Genomic DNA, 26,415 nt, shown 5'->3' on the forward strand with positions numbered 1-26,415 from the left:
GAATGCCACAGGGATCATAAGACCATAAGACATAGGAGCAGAAATCAGGCCATTCGGCCCATCGAGTCTGCTCCGCCATTCAATCATGGCTGATAAGTTTCTCAACCCCATTCTCCCACCTTCTCCCTGTAACCTTTGATCCCCTTACCAATCAAGAAACTATCTATCTCGGTCTTAAATACACTCAATGACCTGGCCTCCACAGCCTTCTGTGGCAATGAATTCCATTGATTCACCATTCTCTGGCTAAAGAAGTTTCTCCTCATCTCTGTTCTAAAAGGTCTTCCCTTTACTCTGAGGCTGTGCCCTCAGGTCCTAGTCTCTCCTACTAATGGAAACATCTTCCCCACGTCCACTCTATCCAGGCCTTTCAGTATTCTGTAAGTTTCAATCAGATCCCCCCTCATCCTTCTAAACTCCATCGAGTATAGACCCAGAGTCCTCAAACGTTGCTCATATGTTAAGCCTTTCATTCCTGGGATCATTCTCGTGAACTTCCTCTGGACCCTCTCCAGGGCCAGCACATCCTTCCTAAGATACGGGGCCCAAAATTGCTCACAATATTCTAAATGTGGTCTGACCAGAGCCTTATAAAGCCTCAGCAGCACATCCCTGCTTTTATATTCTAGTCCTCTCGAAATAAATGCCAACATTGCATTTGACTTCCTAACTACTGACTCAACCTGCAAGTTAACCTTAAGAGAATCCTGGACTAGGACTCCCAAGTCCCTTTGCACTCCATATTTCTGAATTCTCTCCCCATTTAGAAAATAGTCTATGCCTCTATTCTTCCTACCAGCTTCAGCTATCTCCTTCAGAACTCTGGAGTGTAATCCATCTGGTCCAGGTGATTTATCCACCTTCAGACCTTTCAGTTTTCCTAGCACCTTCTCCTTGGTAATGGCTACTATACTCACCTCTGCCCCCCGACTCTCTTGAACTTTGGGGATGTTACTCGTGTCTTCCACCGTGAAGACTGACGCAAAGTACCTATTCAGTTCCTCCGCCATTTCTTTGTTCCCCACTACTACTTCTCCAGCGTCATTTTCCAGCGGCCCTATGTCCACTTTTGCCTCTCTCTTACCCTTTATATATCTAAAAAAAACTCTGGCAATCTTCTTTTATATTACTGGCTAGTTTATCCTCATATTTAATCTTCTCCCTCCTTATTTCTTTTTTAGTTGTCCTCTGTTGGTCTTTGTAGGCTTCCCAATCTCCTGGTTTCCCACTGCTCTTCGCCGCATTGTATGCTTTCTCTTTAGCTTTTATGCTGTCCCTGACTCCCCTTGTCAGCCATGGTTGCCTCGTCCTCCCTTTAGTATGCTTCTTCTTCCTAGGGATGAATTTTTGCTGTGTCTCGCAAATTACTCCCAGAAACTCATGCCACCACTAACGCACAGTAGCAGCAGTGTGTACCATCTACAAGATACACTGCAGGAACTCATCGAGGCTCCTTCGACAGCACCTTCCAAACCCAAGATCACTGCCACCTAGAAGGACAAGGGCAGCAGATAGATGGGAACACCATCACCTGGAATTTCCCCTTCAAGTCACTCATCATCCTGACTTGGAAATATATCGCCGTTCCTTCACTGTCACTGGGTCAAAATCCTGGAACTCCCTTCCTAATAGCACTGTGGTTGTACCTACACCATGTGGACTGCAGCGGTTCAAGAAGGCAGCTCACCACCACCTTCTCAAGGGCAATTAGGGATGGGCAATAAATGCTGACCCAGCAAAGCCCACATCCCATAAATGAATAAAAGAAAAATATATAGACAGGTTAAGTGAGTGGGCAAAAAGTGTCAGATGGAATATAATGTGGGAAAATGTGAGGTTATGCACATTGACAGGAAGAATAGAGGAGCTGAATATTATTTAAATGGAGAAAGACTGCAGAAAGCTGCAGCACAGAGGGGTTTGGGGGTCCTTGTGCATGAATCCCAAAAAGCTAACATACAAATTCAGCAGGGAATAGGGAAGGCAAATGGAATGTTGGCCTTTATTTCAAAGGGAATATAGTATAAAAATAGGGAAGTCTTGCTAAAACTATACAAGGCACTAGTTAATCCACACCTAGAATACTGTGAACAGTGTTGGCCCCTTATCTAAGGAAAGATATACTGGCATTGGATGCAGTGCAGAGAAAACATACACTGGGTTGATCCCAGGTATGGAGGGATTTTCTTATGAGGAGAGGTTGAGTAGGTTGGGCTTGTACTCATTGGAGTTTAGAAGAATGAGGGGTGACCTTATTGCAACATATAAGATTCTGAGGGGGCTTGACAGGGCAGATGCTGAGAGGTTGTTTCCCCTTGTGGGAGACTCTAGGACCAGAGCGCATAATCTCAGAGTAAGGGGTCACCCATTTAAAACAGAGATGAGGAGGAATTTCTCCTCTCAGAGGGTAGTCAATCTGTGGAATTCTTTACCACAGAGGGCTGTAGAGGTTGGGTCGTTAAGTATATTCAAGGCAGAGACAGACAGATTTTTAATCAGTAAAGGAATCAAGGGTTATGGGGAAAAGGCAGGAAAGTGGAGTTGAGGGTTATCAGATCAGCCATGACCTCATTGAATGGTGGAACTTAGTTGATGGGCTGAATGGCCTACTTCTGCTCCTATATCTTATGGTCTTATGGGTGCAGCAGTCAGTAAAGGGCCGCTGATTGCCTTGAGTGCATGGGTAGTTCTTCCTGGGAGAGCACCAAGTGTTCTAACTACAGACAGCCACATGGAGGTGCTCTAGGTGCTTTGCGAGTGTGGGGTTGGCTGCACAGCTCTGCACCCAACAATATGGAGAATGAAAATAAAATACTGCAGCTGCTGAAGATCTGAAATAAAGACAGAAAGTGCTGGAAAAAAAGAGTCATATGTACTCGAAACATTAGCTCCATTTCCCTCTCCACAGATGCTTCCAGACCTGCTGAGTTTTTCCAACACTTTCTGTTTTTATTTAATATAGAGAATGTTACTGCAAAGGAGGCCATTCTGTCCACTGAGCCTGTGCTGGCTCTTTGAACGAACTATCCGATTAGTCCCATTCCCTCACTCTTTTCCCCATAGAACTGTGAATTTTTCCCCTTCTAATATTTATCCAATTTCCTTTTGAAAATTCCAATTGAATCTGCTTCCAACACCCTTTCCGGCAGCATCTTCCAGATCGCAACAACTCACCGTGTTAGAAACATTCTCCTCATCTCCCTCTCTGGTTCTTCACCTTAAATCTGTATCCCTCTGGTTACCGACCCTCCTGCCACTGGAATCAGTTTGTCTTCATTTACACAATGAAAAGCCCTCATGATTTTAAACCTCTTTATTCCATCTCCCGTTAACCTTCTCTGGTTTAGAGTGAATAATCCCAATTGTTCACACTCTGATTCACACAGACAATCAATCGATACATTGGCCCACTTTGTACAATCACAATTCCACGCCCCAGGTTCCCACTACACCCGAACTTTGTCTTAGACAATTAGTTTGTCTCAATGTCCTTCACTTAATCTTTAAACACTTGTCTGTACCATTCGGCCTCTACAGAAAGGGTCTCACCTTCGATAGCGGTTCTACACACCAGGTGAGTGTATGAGAAGTATAGCGTGGAGTTCAACATGAAATAGGATTGGATGATTTTCCGTGCCTTCTCACTAACATCGTAGAATAGCCTGGCTCTGTGCAATGGGATCCGCCCTTCGTAGCCGTACTGAAAAAGGGGAGTGCAATCGTTAGGGTTTGGAGAGCAGGACTCGCTGAGTAGATGATCATTGATCTGCAGGAGTAGACCATCGCTATCCAACAGCTTCTTCCCTTCTCCCAAAGGATAATTGGACTACCATTGGTCTCGATGAGAGAGGCAGCGACACAGCCAGACTCCCCCAGCTGCTAATTGAGATTCTGTGAGCTGGACTGGAAGTGGTGACGTGGGGCAGTGTGGAACAGAGGGTGAGATGTATTTGCCCCCAAGGCTGACACTTACTGTCCAGACTCACGCAGGTGAGGTAGCCCAATGGCCGTAGAGTCAATGTCCTTGGGATAGGACAGAGGTAACAGGGGAAGGAGCTCAGCTGCCAATTACCAGCCAGATGTGCAGGCAAAGCAGAATAGTGCTCATGTAAGAAGTACATGAGGCTACTCCAGGGTTGTGGCTCCTTCAGATCTTCCTGTTCCTACTGTAGGAGCTTCCAACAATCGCCCTTTCCCAGAGAAGTGACTAAGATCAGGAATATAAAAGTAAACATGGGTGTGAAGCAGAGCATCTCTGTAATTTTTACTAAATTGATCTCTGGATGTGGGTATCACTGGTAATGTGGGCATCTATCAGTCAGTCAGTCTGTCTGTCTGTCTGTCTGTCTATCTATTCTCCAGCCCCAATTGCCCCATTAGAAGGTCCTGCTGGATCTTCCTGAGCTACACCCACAGCGCTGTTAGGGAGGGAGCTCCAGGGTTTTGACCATGTGGTGTAGGTACACCCACAGTGCTGTTAGGGAGGGAGTTCCAGGGTCTTATCTATGTGGTGTAGGTACACCCACAGTGCTGTTAGGAAGGGAGTTCCAGGATTTTGACCATGTGGTGTAGGTACACCCACAGTGCTGTTAGGGAGGGAGTTCCAGGATTTTGACCCAGCGACAGTGAAGGAATGGTGATATATTTCCAAGTCAGGATGGTGAGTGACTTGGAGGGGAACTTCCAGGTGGTGGTGTTCCCATCTACCTGCTGCCTTTGTCCTTCTCAGTTGTAGTGGTCGTGGGTTTGGAAGGTGCTGCTGAAGAAACCTAATTCTGGGCAGTCCATAACATTCGCTCACCATTAGGGCTTTATATACAGTTGCTCCTTCAAATCGTTCATTGGGCGTGTGTGGAGACATCTTCCCTCTGTAGCCGTCACCTGCCATGGCAATGGACTGAAAAAACACGAGGCACATGGTCAGAAATAAAGAGCGACTCCAAGCAGTAAGAGCACATGGGAAAGGTCAACCAGCCAATGGAACACTTACACTGGCCAACTGGTACAGCTCGCCACACTCCTGTGCTGTGATGACATCATCGAGGAGCACTCGCTGGCTCCCATTCAGCTGCTGCGAGTCACGGACAAGTTTCACCCGGTCATAGAGTAAGGGTCCACCTGGAGAGAGGGGCAGAGCTCAGACTGAGACCAGGAAACAGGCTACATTCAGCATCTGAACAGCCTGTCAGCCACCCCTAGTGCAGCCCAACCCTGCGGAAACCACTGGGACCTACCTCAGCTGGGGCTGAGAAAGATAAAGTTAGAAGGTGCGGTGGGTGGGATTGAGGGATGGGGGTAAAAGGTGCGTTTGTGGAATTGAGATAGGGGGAGGAAAGGGGTAGATGGGGATTGAGGAATGAGCAGGAGAGGGTGGGCGGGGTTGATCTATGACAAAGGGGCAAATCTGCTTAGTGTCTAAAACATGCAAATGAAGCCAAGTCATGTTTGTTGAAAGGGATTCTTCTGTCAGTTTCTTAACCATTCTCCCAAACCAACAGACAGTCGTCACTGAGATCCCCATCCTCCTACCTTCTTGTAGATCTTGCTCGCCTTTCTTCTCTGTCATTTGGTTCTGGCTCATCATCATCTCCAGTTGCTTCGCAGATTCCTCCTGACCCAGGAAACGCCTATCAGGGGAAACACACCCGGGTTAGGCTTCTAATCGCATCGTCCCCGCCCATCAATCTGAAATAGCTCCTCAGTTACAATAAACTCAAGCTCTACACCTCACGTGGTGGATAAATTACACTTGTCCTCAGGACCACAGCATACCATTCAGGTAGGGATTAGTTCTCCAGGAGACAGGGACCACTTTAAATGTATTTACATGCTTTATTTATGTTCTTATTTATGTTTGAATGTGGTAAGAATATCCCAATGTTCTTCACCAGAGTGTAATCAGACAAAATGTGACACCCACAAGCATAAGGACATATTAGGACAGGTGACAAGGCAGATTTTAAGGAGTGTCTTAAAGGAAGAGAGATAGAGAGGTTCAGGGAGGGAATTCCAGAGCTTAGGACCCAGCGGCAGCTGGATGAGCAACACCAATGGCAGAACAAAGAAAACTGGGGATGTGCAGAAGGCCAGAATTGGGGGACCGCAGAGATTCCAGAGGGTTGGAGGAGATTACAGAGATAGGGAGAGATGACACCATGGAAGGGATTTGAAAACAAGAGTGAGAATTTTAAAACTGAGTTCCTGCTGGACTGGGATCCAATGTAAAGGCTGACAAGCAAACAGGTTTGTCAGTAAGAAGAAAGCTATCTTGTAAATAAAAACAACTTGCATTGAATCGACTGCTCGTGGGATTTTGACAAATTCAGTAGATAAATCTGGGCAGATAGTACAAGATGGAGAAAGCAAAGAAAAAGCACAAACAGAAAGCAGCAAGACATCAAAGAGGTCACAGACATCACAGGCATCACCAGCCAAACTCTGGTGCCACATTCTAATGAGCTGAAAAGATGCAACCTGGAATTGGGGGAGATGTCTGTGATGTCTATAAGGCCTGTGACCTCTCTGTTTGTGCTTTATCTTTGCTTTTCCATCTCCTACAATCTGCATTTCCGTTCATTAAACCATCACTATAAAATGTAGCAGTTATGACGATATCTTTTCAGGGCCACAGTGGTAATTCCCCACCTGACAGAATTATTTTCATCTTCCGCCTTTGCCGCAGAAACAGTCCAGTTAATCTGCAAACACAAGTCACAAATCTCTATTTAATTTCTAATCACAAAAAACAGCGATTCACCTTTAAATCAATATTCAATATGTCAGATATTAAACTTAAACATCAACACCTTTCCACCAGTTTTGCACCTGCATAAAACAGCACCTTTCACAGATAAAGAGGAGAAAATCAACATGTGAATTCTATCCTACCACTCGGCAAAGTGAGCTGAGAATGAAAAGATTACACTTTAGCAGTCTCACACTCCCAGGACAGGTACAGCACAGGGTTAGATACAGAGTAAAGTTCCCTCTACACTGTCTCCATCAAACACTCCCAGGACAGGTACAGCACAGGGTTAGATACAGAGTAAAGTTCCCTCTACACTGTCCCCATCAAACACTCCCAGGACAGGTACAGCACAGGGTTAGATACAGAGTAAAGTTCCCTCTACACTGTCTCCATCAAACGCTCCCAGGACAGGTACAGCACGGGGTTAGATACAGAGTAAATCTCCCTCTACACTGTCTCCATCAAACACTCCCAGGACAGGTACAGCACGGGGTTAGATACAGAGTAAATCTCCTTCTACACTGTCCCCATCAAACACTCCCAGGACAGGTGCAGCACGGGGTTAGATACAGAGTAAAGCTCCCTCTACACTGTCTCCATCAAACACTCCCAGGACAGGTACAGCACGGGGTTAGATACAGAGTAAAGCTACTTCTACACTGTCTCCATCAAACACTCTCAGGACAGGTACAGCACGGGGTTAGATACAGAGTAAAGCTCCGTCTACACTGTCGCCATCAAACACTCCCAGGACAGGTACAGCACGGGGTTAGATACAGAGTAAAGCTACTTCTACACTGTCTCCATCAAACATTCCCAGGACAGGTACAGCACGGGGTTAGATACAGAGTATATCTCCCTCTACAATATCCCCATCAAACACTCCCAGGACAGGCACAGCACGGGGTTAGATACAGAGTATATCTCCCTCTACACTGTCCCCATCAAACACTCCCAGGACAGGTACAGCACGGGGTTAGATACACAGTATATCTCCCTCTACAATATCCCCATCAAACACTCCCAGGCCAGGTACAGCATGGAGTTATATACAGAGTAAAGCTACTTCTACACTGTCCCCATCAAACGCTCTCAGGACAGGTACAGCGCGAGGTTAGATGCAGAGTAAAGCTACTTCTACACTGTACCCATCAAACGCTCTCAGGACAGGCACAGCACGTGGTTAGATACAGAGTAAAGCTACTTCTACACTGTCCCCATCAAACACTCCCAGGACAGGTACAGCACGGGGTTAGATACACAGTAAATCTCCCTCTACACTGTCCCCATCAAACACTCCCAGGACAGGCACAGCACGTGGTTAGATACAGAGTAAAGCTACTTCTACACTGTCCCCATCAAACACTCCCAGGACAGGTACAGCACGGGGTTAGATACAGAGTAAAGCTACTTCTACACTGTCCCCATCAAACACTCCCAGGACAGGTACAGCACAGGGTTAGATACAGAGTAAATCTCCCTCTACACTGTCTCCATTAAACACTCCCAGGGCAACAACACAGGTCTCAAAGTATCTGACATGACAGTTACATGGACTGAGTTCTCTTACACACTGGGTGCAGTCAGGGAGATGCCCTGTGAATAAAGCCGTGTCAGATTTGTCAGGTTGGCAAAGGAGGAGGATTCTAGCAGCTCTGGGTGCTGTCCTCTGTGATCATGGCTGATACTCAGGTCCCCTTGTCCAGTTTGGATCAGATAATTTCCTCCATCTGTACTGATCAGCCATGAGCTGTCTCCAGTGTTAACCAGTACTGAGCTCTTCATACTGACCTTCTGCCCAAGTCACCAATAAACTCAGCCTATTCAGCAACCTCCCTGTCCGCAGCCACATGCTGCTGTGGGATGTTTAATGAAGGGCAGGGGAATGGGTCAAGACAGGCGCAGGTGTCTGGGGGTCCAAGTGCAGGAGGGACCAGCAGTGAGTATCACATCACTGGAGGCATCGTCTCAGCTCCTCACTCTCTCGGCCCATTGATCAGAGCAATGTCCCCCTCAAACATTTCTCCTTGCACAGGTCCAGATCGTTTCAATGCTCCACAGCTTTACATGTTCCCTGCAGCTATAGTTTGTAATATCTCGATCTGGATAACCTGAGAGAGCAGAGGTCTGTGCGCTGCTGCCTCAGTTGCTATCCAGCTGGGCCCATTGCTGGGAGCTGGTCACTGGGAGGGAGAGATCTCTGATGTCAAATACTCATTGGATTGAACTCATAACATGTTTGAGCCTGTCAGAGAGGGACTGATAGAAATGAAGATATCAAGTGATTCTAATACCAGGAAAGGAAGCAGGAAGTAGCCAGAACTTCAATCCTACTCAAGCTCAGAACCCAGGCCTGCAGAGAATGACCTCACATCGATATTGGCCCGATAGTCGGTTGTTTTGGCATGGCTTGACCTCACCATGGCTTCACCACTGCTGCTGCGGACTCCCATTGAACCAAATAATTCTCAATGTTCCTAAAGATTGTGAAATATTGTATTTCTAAGTAAACACCACAAGATGGCAGCAACATCCAGGGAATAGCAAAATGTAAAAGGAGAGACAAGTGACAGAAAGAAAATCCTTTCTGTATCAGACACTCAGAACTAAACACTCCCAGGATAGGCACAGCACGGGGTTAGATACAGAGTAAAGCTAATTCTACACTGTCCCCATCAAACACTCCCAGGACAGGTCCAGCACGGGGTTAGATACAGAGTAAAGTTCCCTCTACACCATCCCCATCAAACACTCCCAGGACAGGTACAGCACGGGGTTAGATACAGAGTAAATCTCCCTCTACACTGTCCCCATCAAACACTCCCAGGACAGGTACAGCACGCTGTTAAATACAGAGTAAAGCTACTTCTATACTGTCCCCATCAAACACTCCCAGGACAGGTACAGCACGGGGTTAGATACAGAGTAAAGCTCTCTCTACACCGTCCCCATCAAACACTCCCAGGACAGGTACAGCACGGGGTTAGATACAGAGTAAATCTCTCTCTACACTGTCCCCATCAAACACTCCCGGGACAGGTACAGTATGTGGTTAGATACAGAGTAAAGCTCCCTCTACACTGTCCCCATCAAACACTCCCAGGACAGGTACAGCACGGGGTTAGATACAGAGTAAATCTCCCTCTACACTGTCCCCATCAAACACTCCCAGGACACGTACAGCACGGGGTTAGATACACAGTATATCTCCCTCTACAATATCCCCATCAAACACTCCCAGGCCAGGTACAGCATGGAGTTATATACAGAGTAAAGCTACTTCTACACTGTCCCCATCAAACACTCCCAGGACAGGTAAAGCACGGGGTTAGATACAGAGTAAAGCTACTTCTACACTGTCCCCATCAAACACTCCCAGGACAGGTACAGCACGGGGTTAGATACAGAGTAAAGCTACTTCTACACTGTCCCCATCAAACACTCCCAGGACAGGTACAGCACGGGGTTAGATACGGAGTAAAGTTCCCTCTACACTGTCCCCATCAAACACTCCCAGGACAGGTACAGCACGGGGTTAGATACAGAGTAAAGCTCCCTCTACACTGTCCACACCAAACACTCCCAGGACGGGTACAGCACGGGGTTAGATACAGAGTAAAGCTCTCTCTACACTGTCCCCATCAAACTCTCCCAGGACAGGTACAGCACGGGGTTAGATACAGAGTAAATTTAATCTTCACATAAATTGGCTTAATCAAATCAGCAAAGTTAGCCTTGAGGACAAGCTGGAACCAACCAGGGAACAATCTATTTTAGACCTGGTAATGTGCAATGAGACAGAATTAATTAATTACCTCTTAGTAAAGGATCCTCTAAGTAAGAGTGATCACAACATGAAGGAATTTGACATTCAGTTTGTGGGTGAGAAACCTGGGGTCTGAAACTTCTGCCTTAAACTCAAATAAAGACAATTCTGAAAGTAGGAAGGAAGACAGAGTTGGCTCCAATGAAATACATTAAAAGGTAAGACAGTAGAGAAGCAGTGGCGGACAGGTAAGGAGATATTTCTTCACTGTCAACAAAGATATGTTCAATTGAGAAAGAAAGACTTTACAAGAAGGATACACTAGCAGTGGCTAACAAAGGAAAGATGGTATCAGATTGAAAGAAGAGTCATACTTTGCTGCCAAGTGACAGGCCAGAGGATTGGGAGAATATTAGAAACCAGCAAAGGATAACTAAAAAAAATAGAGGGAGAAATTGGAGTATGAGAGAAAACTAGCAAGAAATATAAAAACAGACAGAAGGAATTCCTACAAATATTGTTGAAAAAAGAAACATGTTCTTGAAGCTCTTGGTCTTACACTCATCAGCACAGACATGAGAATACCAAATTTCAAAGGGAGCAACAATTTATACTGCACAAGAAAAGGGGTTGATTGCATTCTCCAGACCAATGCCTAAGCTAACCAGAGCTGACTTACCAACCAATCAGCACCCTTTTCTCATGCTGTGCAATTTATTGTTCCCTTTGAAATTTGGTATTCTTGCATCTGTCCTGATGAGTGCAAGACAAAAAGCTTCGACAACATGACTCTTTTTACATTCTGTGCTACCAACCAACTAGATCTGCAAATATATAAAAAGGGGACAAGTTGCTTGAGTAAGTGCTGGTCACTTAGAGGGTGAGACTGGGGGATTAATAATGGGAAACAAGGAAACAACAGAGACTTTGAACAAGTATTTTGTATCTATCTTCACACTAGAAGACAAAAAAAGCATCCCGAGAATAGAAAACCAAGTGGCTAAAGGGAGGGAGGCTCTTAAAACAATAATGTTGAGTAGAGAAAAAAGCACTGGGAAAACAAATAAGGCTAAAGACTGAAAAAGGCAATGAAAGTTTTTTGAGGATGTAACAAGCCTGGTTGATAAAGGGGAACCAGTTGATGTGGTGTATTTGGACTTCCAAAAGGCCTTCGATAGGGTGCCACATATAAAGTTACGACACGAGATGGCAGCTCCTGGCATTGGAGGTGATGTATTCGCATGGAAGCGAGGATCAGCTATAACTAACAGGAGACAGAGTTAGGGTAAATGGGTTATTTTCAGGATGGCAAACTGTAACTATGCACATTCGGCTGATTCCTGGGATAAAGGGGTTGTCTTATGAGGATAGGCTGGCTCTATACTCACTGGAGTTTAGAAGAATGAGAGGTGATCTTACTGAAAGATGTGAAATTGTGAGGGGATTGAGGGTGGATGCTGGGATGATGTTTCGGAGTGGCTGGGTGGGTATCTAGAACTAGGGGGCACAGTTTCAAAATAAGGAGTCGCCATTTTGAGACGGAGATGAGGGAGAATTTCTTCTCTCAGAGGGTCGTTAATCTTTGAAGTTCTCATCCTCAGAGAGCAGTGGAGGTTGGGTCATTGAATATATCCAAGGCTGAGTTAGACAGAGTTTTGATTGACAAGGGGGTCAAGGGTTATGGGGAGGCACAGGCAGGAAAGTGGAGTTAAAGCCATTATCAGATCAGCCATGATCTTATTGAATGGCAGAACAGGTTTGAGGGGCCGAATGGCCTACTCCTGGTACTACATTCTAAAGTTCCCTCTACATTGCCCCATCAAATGCTCTGCCAGCCCTCATCTCTCTCTGGCAGCGACGGTGAGCTAGGCTTGGGGGGTACGTTAATCAGGATTTTCTTTGATTGCGATGAAAGGTGAGGCTCTTCCATACGATGGATGTTTTCAACGCCCCAGCCTCAAGGTTAATTACCTTCTCCCACTTAACTGGCCAACACTGAACAAGGATTAGAGCCACGAGACACAGGAAGGTCTGTGCCTGTTAAAAGTGACATCAGGAAATCATGGGTCAGAGGTGAGCACACGGTTCACCTCACACAATCAGCTGCCAGTCAGATTCAGGGTAAAGCACTTACTGGATCCAAGTATAGGAATCCCAGCTCATCACTGACAAGTTGAAGAATCTCCTTCTCCAGCTCATAGCGCTTCATGAACCAAACAAGATCCTAAAAACAACACAGACAGAGGAAGATTGTTAATCTACTTCCAAAATTACCCCAACCCAATATTCGGGACAGGTTGCTTCAATCGTAAACATTCTATTTCCTCCAAGTCAGAAGGTTATGAGTTCAAGTTCCACTCCAGAGAATTAAGCACATAACCCAGGCTGACATTTCTGGCGCAGTGCTGCAGGAGTGCGGCACAGTCAGAGGGTCAGTACTGAGGGAGTGCTGCACTGTCGGAGGGTCAGTACTGAGGGAGCGCTGCACTGTCGGAGGGTCAGTACTGATGGAGTGCTGCACTGTCAGAGGGTCAGTACTGAGGGAATGCTGCACAGTCAGAGGATCAGTATTGAGGGAGTGCTTCACTGTCGGAGGGTCAGTACTGACGGAGTGCTGCACTGTCAGAGGGTCAGTACTGAGGGAGTGCTGTACTGTCAGAGGGTCAGTATAGAAGGAGTGCTGCACTGTCAGAGGATCAGTACTGAGGGAGCGCTGCACTGTCAGAGGGTCAGTACTGAGGGAGCGCTGCACTGTCAGAGGGTCAGTATTGAGGGAGCGCTGCACTGTCAGAGGGTCAGTACTGAGGGAGTGCTGCACTGTCAGAGGATCAGTACTGAGGGAGTGCTGCACTGTCAGAGGGTCAGTACTGAAGGAGTGCTGCACTCTCAGAGGGTCAGTACTGAGGGAGTGCTGAACTGATGGAGGTTCATTAATGAGGGAGCGCTGCACTGTCAAGGGGTCAGTACTGAGGGAGTGCTGGACTGATGGAAGGTCAGTATGAGGGTGTGCTGCACTGTTAGAGAGTCAGTACTGAGAGTGCACCGCACTTTTAATGGGTCAGTACTGAGGGAGCACTGATCTTTGAACAGATCCTGGTGTTGAAGCAGGTCTCTGAGAATAGAACAGAGACTTTGTTACTGTGTGTTACATAGTTGGAAAGGACAGAACACTGAAGAGTGTCACCCTGGGGTGGGAGCATGGCCCCTGGAGCGAGAACGTGGGCCCCAGGGTGACAGTGCAAAAACAGACAGCGCCTGGGGGCTCTAAACAATCGGAAAGCTGAGACAGCTCCCCCTTGAGCTGATAATAACTCACCTGTCGAGGGGTAATTTTGTTCGTATCCACTTGCCCCTCCAACACACTCTGGTAGTATTCCTGGTTCTCTAACATGTCTTCATCTGTTGGCCGGATCAGTAAATAGGATTTTGAGGCTTCCAACGCTTTCTCATAATTATCAACTGCGGAAACAAGACAGATGAAGTGAGGGAGAGAGAAAGAGAGGGGAAGTAAGGGAAAGAGAGAGAAAGGGAGACAAAGGGAGAGAAAGGGAGAGGAAGAGAGAAGAGAGCAGGGAGGGAAGGAGAGCAGTCCATTAAAACAATTCCCAGTGTTACGATGCCTGCAGGCACTGATAACTTTTTAAGAAAGGAATCCCTACGATGCTTACAGGAAGAAAACTGCAGGACAAGATTTCGCCTTTTAAAACTTCAACTGTAACCAACCAACAGAAATCAACACAATTCTGCGTACAGTGTACAGAACTGCGCACAGTTTTAGTCTCCCTATTTAAGAAATGATATGAATTTGTTAGAAGCAGTTCAGAGAAGGTTCACTTAGCTGATTCCTGGGATTGTGTGTGGGGAGAGAGGGGGTTTATCTAATGAAGAAAGGGTGACTAGGCTGAGCTTGTAGCCATCGGAGTTTAGAAGGATGAGAGATGATCTTATTGAAACATACAAGATCCTGAGGGGAACTGACAGGGTGGATGTTTCCCCTTGTTAGAGACTAGAAGTAGACAACACACTTTAAAAATATTTAAGCTGGAGATGAGAAGAAGTTTTTTTCTTGCAGAGAGTGGTGAATCTTTGGAACCCTCTTCCCCAGACAGCAGTGAATATTGAGTGGGCCAATGAATATTTTTAAGGCAGAGGTAGACTGACCTCCCATGTTAGAATCTAAGGCTATCGGAGGCTGGTAGGAGGTTACGATCAGATCAGCCTTGATCTTATTGAATGGCAGAGCAGGCTTGAGGGACCGAATGGCCTACTCCTGCTCCTAATTCGTATGTTCGTATAATTTGAACATTAATCAACAGCTGAACAATATCACAAATAAAAAGGTAAATTTCACCCTAAATAGTCGATGGAACAAAGATGTGCTTCAGGTAGTTACAAGCGTTCACATTACTTCCCACACAAATGTGGGACCATGTGCAAGCTCAATGTGTTCCGGTTTTCATTTTGTTAGATCTCTCACTTCCTGTCCAGTTGTTTTGGCCCTTGAGTCACATTGACCAGCAGCCATATTCAGTCTGAAGTTCCTAGACACAGCTACCACCAACAAGGTGCATGTCTATGAACCCTCTCTCACTCGGGTCATGACAATCCTGATGGCAAAGAATCTCCAGAGATTCTTTAGCATCATCTCTGATCCTTTAAACAGCCTGGTGGGTAGTGGTATCACTTCAACAGCAGCAACGGGCACTGTCTAAACCACAATCCCTCTCTCTTTCTCTCTTCAGTGTTCTGTCCTTTCCAACTATATAACACACATACTAACACTGTCTCAACGTCTCTGCTCTATTCTTAGAGACCTGCTTCAACACCAGCATCTGTTCGAAGAGAACCAAACAGAAAACTCTTCCATTCAGAGAGAGCCTTGCTTGTTCCTTCTTTGCACAAATTCTCAATGTGTTCTGAACTGTCTGCCACAAAATTAACCTCACTGCAGTTAGCATTCTATTTACCCTTTGCTTCTTAGCTGCTCATCCCCATGGCAACCTCAGATCACATGAGCATTTCTTGGAATGTAATGATGTCACAATCAGGAAACCAATTAACCCTCTTTCAGAACACTCCCCAGTTCACCCTGGTCTTAGAGGGAACTTGCCACAAAAAAGAATATATAGGCATATCCCAAAGATGAGCTTTTCACAAAGCTCTGGGGTCAACACAACAGGAACGCTTTCAGTACTCTGGCCAGTTCCACACATCTGGAACCTCCTGTAGGAAGATAAGTTTATAAAGTGTAGGTGGGACCCCTGAACTCTAAATGATTAATAATTGCACATATTATTTTAAAACACTCATACCTGGGCTATGGGAGCCACTGACAAGTCCGGTATTCATTGTCCATTGCTGGCTTCTCCGAGATGATAATGCTGGCATGTCCTTCTTGAACCTCGGGTAGTGTTTTGATATAAGTGAGTGGCCATCCAGAGAACAGATAAGATTAATCCAAGCTGGTGTGGGACTGGAGTTACATACTGGCACATACCAGGTAAGAACAACAGAAGGGATCTGCACCCCAAGGCAGGGCCCCAGGGGAAGGGCCCAGTAAAAATCCCTAACGTAGATTAATTAGTTATTTGTCTAATTGTTGTCTGTGGCATTTCGCTGTGGGGAGAATACTAAACTAATTAATCGTAATGGAAACATATTGAGCCTACACAAGGTCCAAGGCACTATAGAAATGTAAGTATCCGATGAAAGGAGTTACTGGGTCTTCAGGGAATTTAGCTTCTTGGATATTATTGTCCAACTGCCTGGCTTTAGGATCTGCAGTAAATAGAATCTGTGCTATTAGCCAATCAACAAAAATCTGGATTCTAAATCTGGGACAGGCGACTGAAAGGTTTAATTGTAGCTAATACATAACCATCTTAGTAAATACATTTTGAAAATTTAAGCCACTTTGTGAAAAAAATACACATGATCTCAAGCCTGAACACAGTCCTTGTGTGGTCAGTTGATAGCAGGTTAGCAATGTAAATAAACATTCACTCTCTCCACCACCGACGCACAGCAGTAGCAGTGTGTACCATCTCCTTAGACAGCACCTTCCAAACCTGTGAGCACTACCATCTAGAAGGACAAGGACAGCAGATAGATGGGAACACCACCACCTGGAAGTTCCCCTCCAAGTCACTCAACACCCTGGCTTGGAAATATATCATCGTTCCTTCACTGTCGCCGGGTCAAAATCCTGGAACTCCCTTCCTAATAGCACCGTAGGTGTACCTACACCACATGGACTGTAGTGGTTGAAGAAGGCAGCTCACCACCAGCTTCTCAAGGGCAACTAGGAATGGGCAATAAATGCTGGTCTAACCAGTGACGCCCAAATCCTGTGAAAGAATAAATGTTAAAACGGAGCTCACCCTTGAAGTAGGAATACTGCAGGAAGTCATAATGCATGGGCAGGTAGTTCTCGATGGGAGAGAGTCTCCCAGCACGCGTTGCCAGCTCTCTCACACAGTCGTGTTCACACTGAAGGACCTGGATGTAGTGATCTGAGTGGGAAAGAGTCACATGACAAAATTATAGGGCACAGTTTGAAAACATCGTACTGCTCCCAGACCTGGAGCGAGCTTTTCAACTCCTCAAACCTGCTGCTCCATTAGATACAGGAAATAGTCTGAATTCTGATAGACCGTCCCTCGCTCACCTCCAATGTTTCTTCTTTATTTTGGAAATTCCACTCTCACCCTCTTCTTTACTTTCCACACCGGTTTCCCCTAATTTCCGAATCCCTTTGTCTTCCTCTTTGTCTTCCTGCATCCCCTACGTGTTAAAGTTCAGACCCATCACACTCTTTTCTACTCCAACTGATTCAGGTGTTAGCCATGGACCAGTGGGTCAAACTCTCATCTCTGAGTCAGTAGGTTGTGAGTTCAAATCCCCATTCTGGAGACTTGAGCCCGTAATCTAGACCGACACTCTTGTGTAGTAACTAAGAGGGTGCTGTAAGCCAGAGGTACCACCTTTCAGTAGAAATGAGGCTTCATCTCAGGGGGAATGTATAAAATCCCAGAGCACTAGTCAGAGAAGACGAATCTTCCATCTTTCCAACATCAGCGCTCCTCATCTCCCTCAGCTCTCCCTTCCTCCTTCGATCTAAAGGCTTCTAAACTCCAAGAATACCAACACTTGATAGCAACTCCCACATTCACCGTCCAGCTTTCCTCCACCCGTTTGGTCACCTGCGCTGAAGGACAGTGAGAAAGTGGATGAAGGAAAGAGACTGGCAGGAAGAAAATTAAAAACATGACTTTGAACAATCTAAATGAATCCTCTGTTTAATTTTGATTTTTGCGTAATGGTTGTTAAGATTCAAGTCAATTCTGATGTTAGATCCTCCCAACACTAGGGGGCTATCACCAACATTCAGCTTTCATGCCAATATGCGAAAGACTCAGATAGAAACCTCATGTGAAGTGAAAATAGCACCGGGGAGATAGTAAACAGCTGTACTTAGAGGGATTGTTTTATGAATGAGCTGGAATAGTTGACTCAATAAATGGCCACTCATGCCAGATTCACAGGCAGCACCATCACACAATGGTATTCCCTTGGACTCAGGGCTTAGGTTGGTCAGCTCGGGAAATAACAGAGCAAAGTATTTAGACCCTTTTTTGTCTAAATAAGCAGTTGGCTAAACTTCATAAATAAAACTAGCAAATCTCTGAATTCGTTCCTGGCACAACCCAGTCCAGTTTGTTTGGGGCTTCAACTAAGTGGTTGAGGCATTTTCACATTCTTCAGTTATGAGAAACGTGATCACTCTGCAGGCTGACCCAGACCCAGTTGGATGAGACACTATCAGGCACCTGCTCTTTAATCTTGCCTAGTGGTCAAGGAAAGCTCTGGTGCACCCACCATCTCCTGAGTCCATCGTAGACCCTGCAACAGCTGGTGCTGAAACTGGCAGAATAACACTCGGCTCATCCACACTGTAGAAATTCATGTCATATATAGATGATTGTTTTATCACATTAGTCCTCCTATAGTGTGTCACTTCGCACCTTTCTACATAGAGCTCCGTCTGTCATGCTTCTGCTCATTTCACCAACTCATCTATGCCAACCAGACACCTGGAACTAGCCTCATTCCAGAGAAAGGAAGAGAAGGAAGGAAGAGAGAACAGGGGGAAAGAAGATGATTCTCAGGAGAGATGGAAAATGATCCTTCAGAGCAGAGGGGAGAAATTAAAATGTGACGGTGATCTCAGAAGGAGGTGGGTCATTGGGTGAGTATAGATGCCTCAAGTGGAAGGGAATTTCCTCTGTGCTAATCCTCTTCTGACCTACATGCAGAAGCAGGATGGATCCATTTTACAAAACAGCTGGCAGCAAACATGGGTTAAGACTTTTCAGGTGAGACAACATTAAGCTATAGTAAGTTTGGGGTAATGGAACAGTGAGCTGAAACTAATTGGATCAGATAGTTTGAGGTATTGACAAGAGGACCATATGATCACATTAATTTGGTTGCTGACTATTTGATCACAGCATAAGGACTATTGATCAAAGGGAACTAGGAACAGATGAGTGAGATTATGATATTCACACAATCCACAAACAAGTTCACTAATTAACTAAACAAAAACCAGAATTCTGTTGATGCTGGAAATCCAAAATAAAAAGAGGAAATACTCTTCAGGTCAGACAGTGTCTCCAGAGAGAGAAACAAGAGTTAACGTTTCAGGTCGATGATCTTTCACCAGAACTGGGAAAAGTTAGAGATGTAACAGGTTATTAACTAAGTCAGTTTTACATGTGAGTGAAGAGGGCAAGGAGATGGAGGTAGTGAAGTTGCTGAAAGTGATCCACAGTATGGCAGGAAGAGACAGCAAATATAAACTGGATGAAAAGAGGTCACTTGTCCAAAAGGCACAAGGAAGGACACCAGTGTGAGACAGGAGCAAGTTTTATTCATTCCATTGTACCACTGCCAAAGTACAGAATTTATTTTACAGATTCCATATTAACAAAGTCACCACATGACTGCTGAGGAGACTCCCTTCAACGTCTACACTGACCCATGAAGCCAGTGACAGGACCAAGCAAACCTGGGTCATAAGACCATAAGAAGAAGGAGCAGAAGTTGGCCATTCAGCCCATCAAGTCTGCTCCACCATTCAATGGGATCATGGCTGATCTGATAATCCTCAAATCCACTTTCCTGCCTTTTCCCCATAACCCTTGATTCCCTTCCTGATTAAAAATCTGTCTATCTCAGCCTTGAGTATACTTAATGACCCAGTCTCTACAGCTCTCTGTGGTAAAGAATTCCACAGATTCACTGGCCTCAGAGAAGTAATTCCTCCTCATCTCTGTTTTAAATGGGTGCCCCCTTACTCTGAGATTATGCCCTTTGGTCCTAGCCTGTAGTCACTTGTGCCACAAAATGGACACTGTGCTCCCACTCAGCATCACCTTTAGAATGAACCTCAAACCCAACCTCAGAATCCCGACTGCCCCCCACCATCTCTGCCCCCCACCGCCCCCCCGGCCAACCTTGTGTCCTTTCAGGCTGAGAGTGCACAGTTTAGCTGGAGTGGCAGAGGGTGGATATTTCAGAGATTCTTACACTATTGCAGTGTTTATGAGTCCAAAGTTCAGTTGCCAGTAGAATCGGGAACAAAGACGGGGGCGATTTGATAATCACGTTTCCCAGAGGGTGATGAAACAGCTGAAGATGGTTGGGCCGAGGACACTACCCTGAGGAACTCCTGCAGTGATGTCCTGGAGCTGAGATGACTGACCTCCAACAACCACAACCATCTTCCTTTGTGCTAGGTATGACTCCAACCCCTGATTCCCATTGACTCCAGTTTTGTTCGGGCTCCTTGATGCCACACTCAGTCAACTGCGGCCTTGATGTCAAGGGCAGTCACTCTCACCTCACCTTGGGAGTTCAGTTCTTTTGTCAATGATTGAACCAAGGCTGTAATGAGGTCAGGAGCTGAGTGGCCCTGGCGGAACCCAAACTGGGCATCAGTGAGCAGGTTATTGCTAAGCAAGTGCTGCTTGATAGCGCTGTTGATGACCCCTTGCATTACTTTACTGATGATTGGGAGTAGAATTAATCACATTTTAATGGCACAAAAAGAGGCCATTCAGTCAATCGTGTCTGCACCAGCTCTCCAAATGAGTATTGTGACCTAGTGCCATTGCCTTGCCTTTTCCCTGTACCCTGCACATTGTTTCTATTCTAATAATCATCTAACGCCCTCTTAAATGCCTCGATTGAATCTGCCTCCCCCACACTTCCAGGCAGCGCATTCCAGACCCGAACCACTCGTTGTGTGAAAGAGTTTTTTCTCACATCACATTTACTTCTTTTGCAAATCACTTTAAACCTGTGCCCTCTCGTTCTCAATCCTTTTACGAGTGGGAACAGCTTCTCCCTATCTACTCTGTCAGCCCCTCATGATTTTGATCATCTCTATCAAATCTCCTCTCAGCCTTCTCCTCTCCAACCTCTCCAATCTATCCTCGTAGCCGAAGTTTCTCATCCCTGGAACCGTTCCTGTAAACCTTTACTGCACTCTCTCCAATGCGTTCACATCCTTCCTTTAGTGTGGCATCCAGAACTGTACACAATGCTCCAGCTGAGGTCTAACATGCATCTTATATAAACTCAGCATAACCTCCCTGTTCTTGCACTCTATGCCCCTATTAATAAAGCCCAGGATACTATATGCTTTATTCACTGCCCTCTCCACCTGTCCTGCCACCTTCAATGATCTATGCACATATACACCCAGGTCCTTCTGCTCCTGAACCCCCTTCAAAAATTCACCCATTATTTTAAGTTGTCTGTCTATGTTCTTCCTACCAAAATGCATCACCTCACACTTCTCCACATTGACATCATCTCCCAACTATCTGCCCACCCCACCTATGTCTATGTCCTCTTGAAGTTCTACCTCTTCCTCCTCATAGTTTACAATTCTCCCAAGCTTCATATCATCCACAAACTTTGAAATTGTCCCCTGCACACCAAAAACTAGGTCATTAATATATATCAGGAAAAGCAAGGGTCCCAATACTGACCCATGGGGAACTCCACTACAAACCTTCCTCCATCCTGAAAAATATCCATTGACCATTACTCTCTGCTTCCTATTTTTCAGCCAATTTTGTATCCACGATGCTACTGTCCCTTTTATTCCAGGAGCAATAACTTTTCTCACAATTCTGTTGTGTGGCACTGTGTCAAATGCCTTTTGAAAGTCCATGTACACCACATCAGCAGCATTACCCTCATCGACATTTCCTGTTACCTCCTCAAAAAGCTCCAGCAAGTTAGTTAAACATGATTTGCCCTTTAGAAATCCATGCTGGCTCTTCCTTATCAACCCATATTTTTCCATGTGATTACTAATTCAATCCCAAGTAATTGTTTCTAGAATCTTGCCCACCACTGAAGTTAAACTGACTGGTCTGTAATTGCTGGGCTTATCCTTATAACCTTTTTTGAACAAGGGCGTAATGTTTGCAATTCTAGTCCTCTGGCACCTCCCTTGAGTCTAGGGAAGACTGAAAGATTATGATCAGTGATCCTGCAATTTCTACTTTCACTTCCTTCAATATCCTTGGATGCATCTTGTCCGGTCCCGTTGCCTTGTCAACTTTAAGTACTAACAATCTATTCAACACTTCCTCCTTATCACTTTTCAACCCTTCTAGTGACAGAGTTTCCGCATCTGTCACCATGGCCTGGGTAGCATCCACCTTCTTGGTAAAGTGGATGTAAAGTATTCATTTAATATCGCAGCCATGGCCCCTTTGTCCATGTGTAAATTCCCTTTTAGGTCCCTAATCAGCCCTACTCCTCCTTTTACCACCTTTTTCCTATTTATATGCTAAAGGAATACTTTGGGATTCCCCTTTATGTTGGCTGTCAGTCTTTTCTCATAATCCCTCTTCGCTTCGCTAATGTGCTTTATCTCTTCCCCTCTGAACCTTCTGTATTCCTGATGCGGTAATTGGCTGGGTTGGATTTGTCCTGCTTTTTGTGTACAGGAAATACCTGGGCAATTTTCCACATAGCCAGGTAGATGCCAGTGTTGTAGCTGTACTGGAACAGCTTGGCTAGGGGCACGACAAGTTCTGGAGCACAAGTCTTCAGTACTATTGCCGGAATGTTGTCAGGGCCCATAGCCTTTGTAGTATCCAGTACCTTCAGCCGTTTCTTGATATCACGTGGAGTGAATCTAACTGGCTGGAGACTGGCATCTGTGATGCTGGGGACCTCCGGAGGAGGCTGAGATGGATCATCCACTTGTCACTTCTGGCTGAAGATTGTTGCAAAAGTAGTCTTATCTTGTGCTCTGATGTGCTGAGCTCCCCCATCATTGAGGATGGGGATATTTGTGGAGCCTCCTCCTCCAGTGAGATGTTTAATTGTCCATCACCATTCATGACTGGATGTGGCAGGACTGCAGAGCTTAGATCTGATCCGTTTGTTGTGGGATCGCTTAGCTCTGTTTATCACTTGCTGCTTATGCTGTTTGGCGTCCAAGTAGTCCTGTTTTATAGCTTCACCAGGTTGACACCTCATTTTTAGGTATGCCTGGTGCTGCTCCTGCCATGCCCTCCTGCACTCTTCATTGAACCAGGGTTGATCCCCTGGCTTGATGGTAATGGTAGAGTGGGGGATATGCTGGGCCATGAGGTTACAGATTGTGTTCGAGTACAATTCTGCTGCTGCTGATGGCCCACAGTGCCTCATGGATGCCCAGTCTTGAGTTACTCGAAGAAAAACAGAAAATGCTGGAAAAACTCAGCAGGTCTGACAGCATCTGTGGAGAGAGAAACAGAGTTAACGTTTCGAGTCTGTATGAATCTTCTGCAGAGGTAAAGAGAAGTAAAAATGTGATAAAATTTATACTGTTTAAGGGGGTGGGACAGGTGGAGCTGGATAGAAGGCCAATGATAGGTGGAGGCAAAGGAGAGATTGACAAAAATGTCATAACAAAAGGACAAAGGGATGTTAATGGTAGTGATACTGGCTAAAGGAGGTACTGATAGTGGCATTAAGGTCAGAAAGCAGAATGTGATAATAGCAGGACAAGGGTAATCACTCTGGAAAGAGCAACATGAACTAGTGACAGATGGTCCTAGTGGGGGTGGGGGGTGGGGATGGTGGTGGAAAAAAAAGATTGAAAATTAGATAAAACAATGAATAAAAATGAATTTAAATAAAAATAAGTGAATAAAAAATAAAAATTAAAAAATTAAGAAATGAGAATGAACATTGAAAAAGGGGATCGGAAAGGGGGTGGGGATGGAGGAGAGAGTTCATGATCTAAGGTTGTTGAACTCGATGTTAAGTCCGGAAGGCTGTAAAGTGCCTGGTCGGAAGATGAGGTGCTGTTCCTCCAGTTTGCGTTGAGCTTCACTGGAACAATGCAGCAGGCCAAGGACAGACAGGTGGGCAAGAGAGCAGGGTGGGGTGTCGAAATGGCAAGCGACAGGGAGGTCTGGGTCATGCTTGCGGACAGACTGAAGGTGTTCTGCAAAGCGGTCACCCAGTCTGAGTTTGGTCTCTCAGAGGAAACCACATTGGGAGCAACGAATGCAGTAGACTAAATTGAGGGAAGTGCAAGTGAAATGCTCCTTCACCTGAAAGGGCTGTTTGGGCCCTTGAACGGTGAGGAGGGAGGAGGTGAAGGGATAGGTGTTGCACTTTCTGCGATTGCATTGAAGAGTCATACAGATTCGAAACGTTAACTCTATTTTTTTTCTCTCCACAGATGCTGTTAGACCTGCTGAGTTTTTCCAGCATTTTCTGTTTTTGTTTCAGATTTCCAGCATCCACAGTATTTTGCTTTTATCTGAGTTTTTATCTGAGTTGCTAGATCTGTGCAAAATCTATCGCATTTAGCACAGTGTAGACCCACAAAACATGATGGAGGGTATCCTCAATGTGAAGATGTGACTTCATCTCCACAATGACTGTGCGGTGGTCACTCCTACCGATACTGTCATGGACAGGTGCATCTGTGGCAGACAGATTGGTGAGGATGAGGTCAAATATGTTTTTCCCTCTTGTTGGTTCCCTCACCACCTGCTGCAGACCCAGTCTAGCAGCTATGTCCTTTAGGACTCGGCCAGCTCGGTCAGTAGTGGTACTACCGAGCCACTCTTGGTGCTGGACATTGAAGTCCCCCACCCAGAGTACATTCTGCACCCTTGCCCCCCCTCAGTGCTTCCTCCAAGTGGTGTTCAACATGGAGGAGCACTGATTCATCAGCTGAGGGAGGGCGGTATGTGGTAATCAGCAGGAGGTTTCCTTGCCCATGTTTGACCTGACGCCATGAGACTTCATGGGGTCTGGAGTCAATGTTGAGGATTCCCAGGGCAACTTTCTCCTGACTGTATATCACTGTGCCCCCACCTCTGCTGGGTCTGTCCTGCGGATTTATTATTTGAAATTTAAATTCCACCAGCTTCCATAGTGAGATTTGAACCCTAGTTCCCAGAGTAATAGCCAGTGACATTACCACTAGGCCACAACCTAACCCAGTGTTATACAGTAACAGAACTGACCCACCAGTACTGTACACCAGCGTTATACAGTGACAGACCCATCCCCACCAGTACTGTATCCCAGTGTTATACAGTGACAGACCCGTCCCCACCAGTACTGTACCCCAGTGTTATACATTGACAGATCTGTCCCCACCAGTACTGTACCCGTGTTATACAGTGACAGACCTGTCCCCACCAGTACTGTACCCCAGTGTTATACAGTGACAGACCCGTCCCCACCAGTACTGTACCCGTGTTATACAGTGACAGACCTGTCCCCACCAGTACTGTACCCCAGTGTTATACAGTGACAGACCCGTCCCCACCAGTACTGTACCCGTGTTATACAGTGACAGACCAGTCCCCACCAGTACTGTACCCCAGTGTTATACAGTGACAGACCTGTTCACACCAGTACTGTACCCCAGTGTTATACAGTGACAGACCAGTCCCCACCAGTACTGTACCCCAGTGTTATACAGTTACAGACCTGTCCCCACCAGTACTGTACCCCAGTGTTATACAGTGACAGACCTGTTCACACCAGTACTGTACCCCAGTGTTATACAGTGACAGACCAGTCCCCACCAGTACTGTACCCCAGTGTTATACAGTGACAGACCTGTTCACACCAGTACTGTACCCCAGTGTTATACAGTGACAGACCAGTCCCCACCAGTACTGTACCCCAGTGTTATACAGTTACAGACCTGTCCCCACCAGTACTGTACCCCAGTGTTATACAGTGACAGACCTGTTCACACCAGTACTGTACCCCAGTGTTATACAGTGACAGACCAGTCCCCACCAGTACTGTACATTCAGTATCTCTTACCTGCTATGAGTTCATAAATGTGGGAGCTCTTTGCTGGGTAACTATTAGCATCAAACTGTTGTGGTCCTTGACAAAAGGCACGACACTCTGTCTCGGCCAGCCAGTACTGACTCAGTGCCTCTTCAAATGAATCAATGGCTAAGGGATATTGTTCTTCATCATAATGTTTCAAGCCATTGCTAAAGGCCTCCTGGGAATAAAAGAGGCATGAATGAGATTTCATACAGTGACATTATATTAAAAAATTCAAAATCTCCAAAAACAACAAAAAGCTGTGAAATGTTATGTTTTTTAATATATTTGTAGAATATCCCACATTGCTCTGAGAGGTGTGGATAAGACACTGTAGAGATTCCACAATCAATTGGCTTTTAGATTTATGAAGATTTGATCAGACTGGTATGGGACTGGAGACACATATAAATTCAGGCCACAAAAGGTGAGGAGATTTGCGGATGACACAAAGATTGGCCACGTGGTTAACAGTGAGGTTGAGTGTCTTGGGCTACAGGAAGATATAGAC

The 26,415-nt window shown here is 45.7% G+C and overlaps 1 protein-coding gene across 1 annotated transcript in view; it reads right to left on the bottom strand.

Moving 5' to 3' along the window:
* The window catches only part of p3h2 (prolyl 3-hydroxylase 2), a 239,429-nt gene that overhangs the window by 18,075 nt on the left and 194,939 nt on the right, over window positions 1-26,415 (bottom strand). Inside the window, exons 3-11 of the mRNA XM_041182953.1 lie at window positions 25,893-26,082; window positions 16,895-17,026; window positions 13,831-13,973; window positions 12,649-12,738; window positions 6,646-6,698; window positions 5,530-5,627; window positions 4,991-5,118; window positions 4,802-4,897; window positions 3,550-3,700 (exon numbers count right to left, since the gene is read on the bottom strand). Of these exons, the coding sequence (XP_041038887.1) occupies window positions 3,550-3,700; window positions 4,802-4,897; window positions 4,991-5,118; window positions 5,530-5,627; window positions 6,646-6,698; window positions 12,649-12,738; window positions 13,831-13,973; window positions 16,895-17,026; window positions 25,893-26,082 (1,081 nt within the window). The remainder of the gene's footprint in view (window positions 1-3,549; window positions 3,701-4,801; window positions 4,898-4,990; window positions 5,119-5,529; window positions 5,628-6,645; window positions 6,699-12,648; window positions 12,739-13,830; window positions 13,974-16,894; window positions 17,027-25,892; window positions 26,083-26,415) is intronic.

Source organism: Carcharodon carcharias, chromosome 2 (assembly GCF_017639515.1).
Source record: "Carcharodon carcharias isolate sCarCar2 chromosome 2, sCarCar2.pri, whole genome shotgun sequence".
Lineage (NCBI taxonomy): Eukaryota > Metazoa > Chordata > Chondrichthyes > Lamniformes > Lamnidae > Carcharodon > Carcharodon carcharias.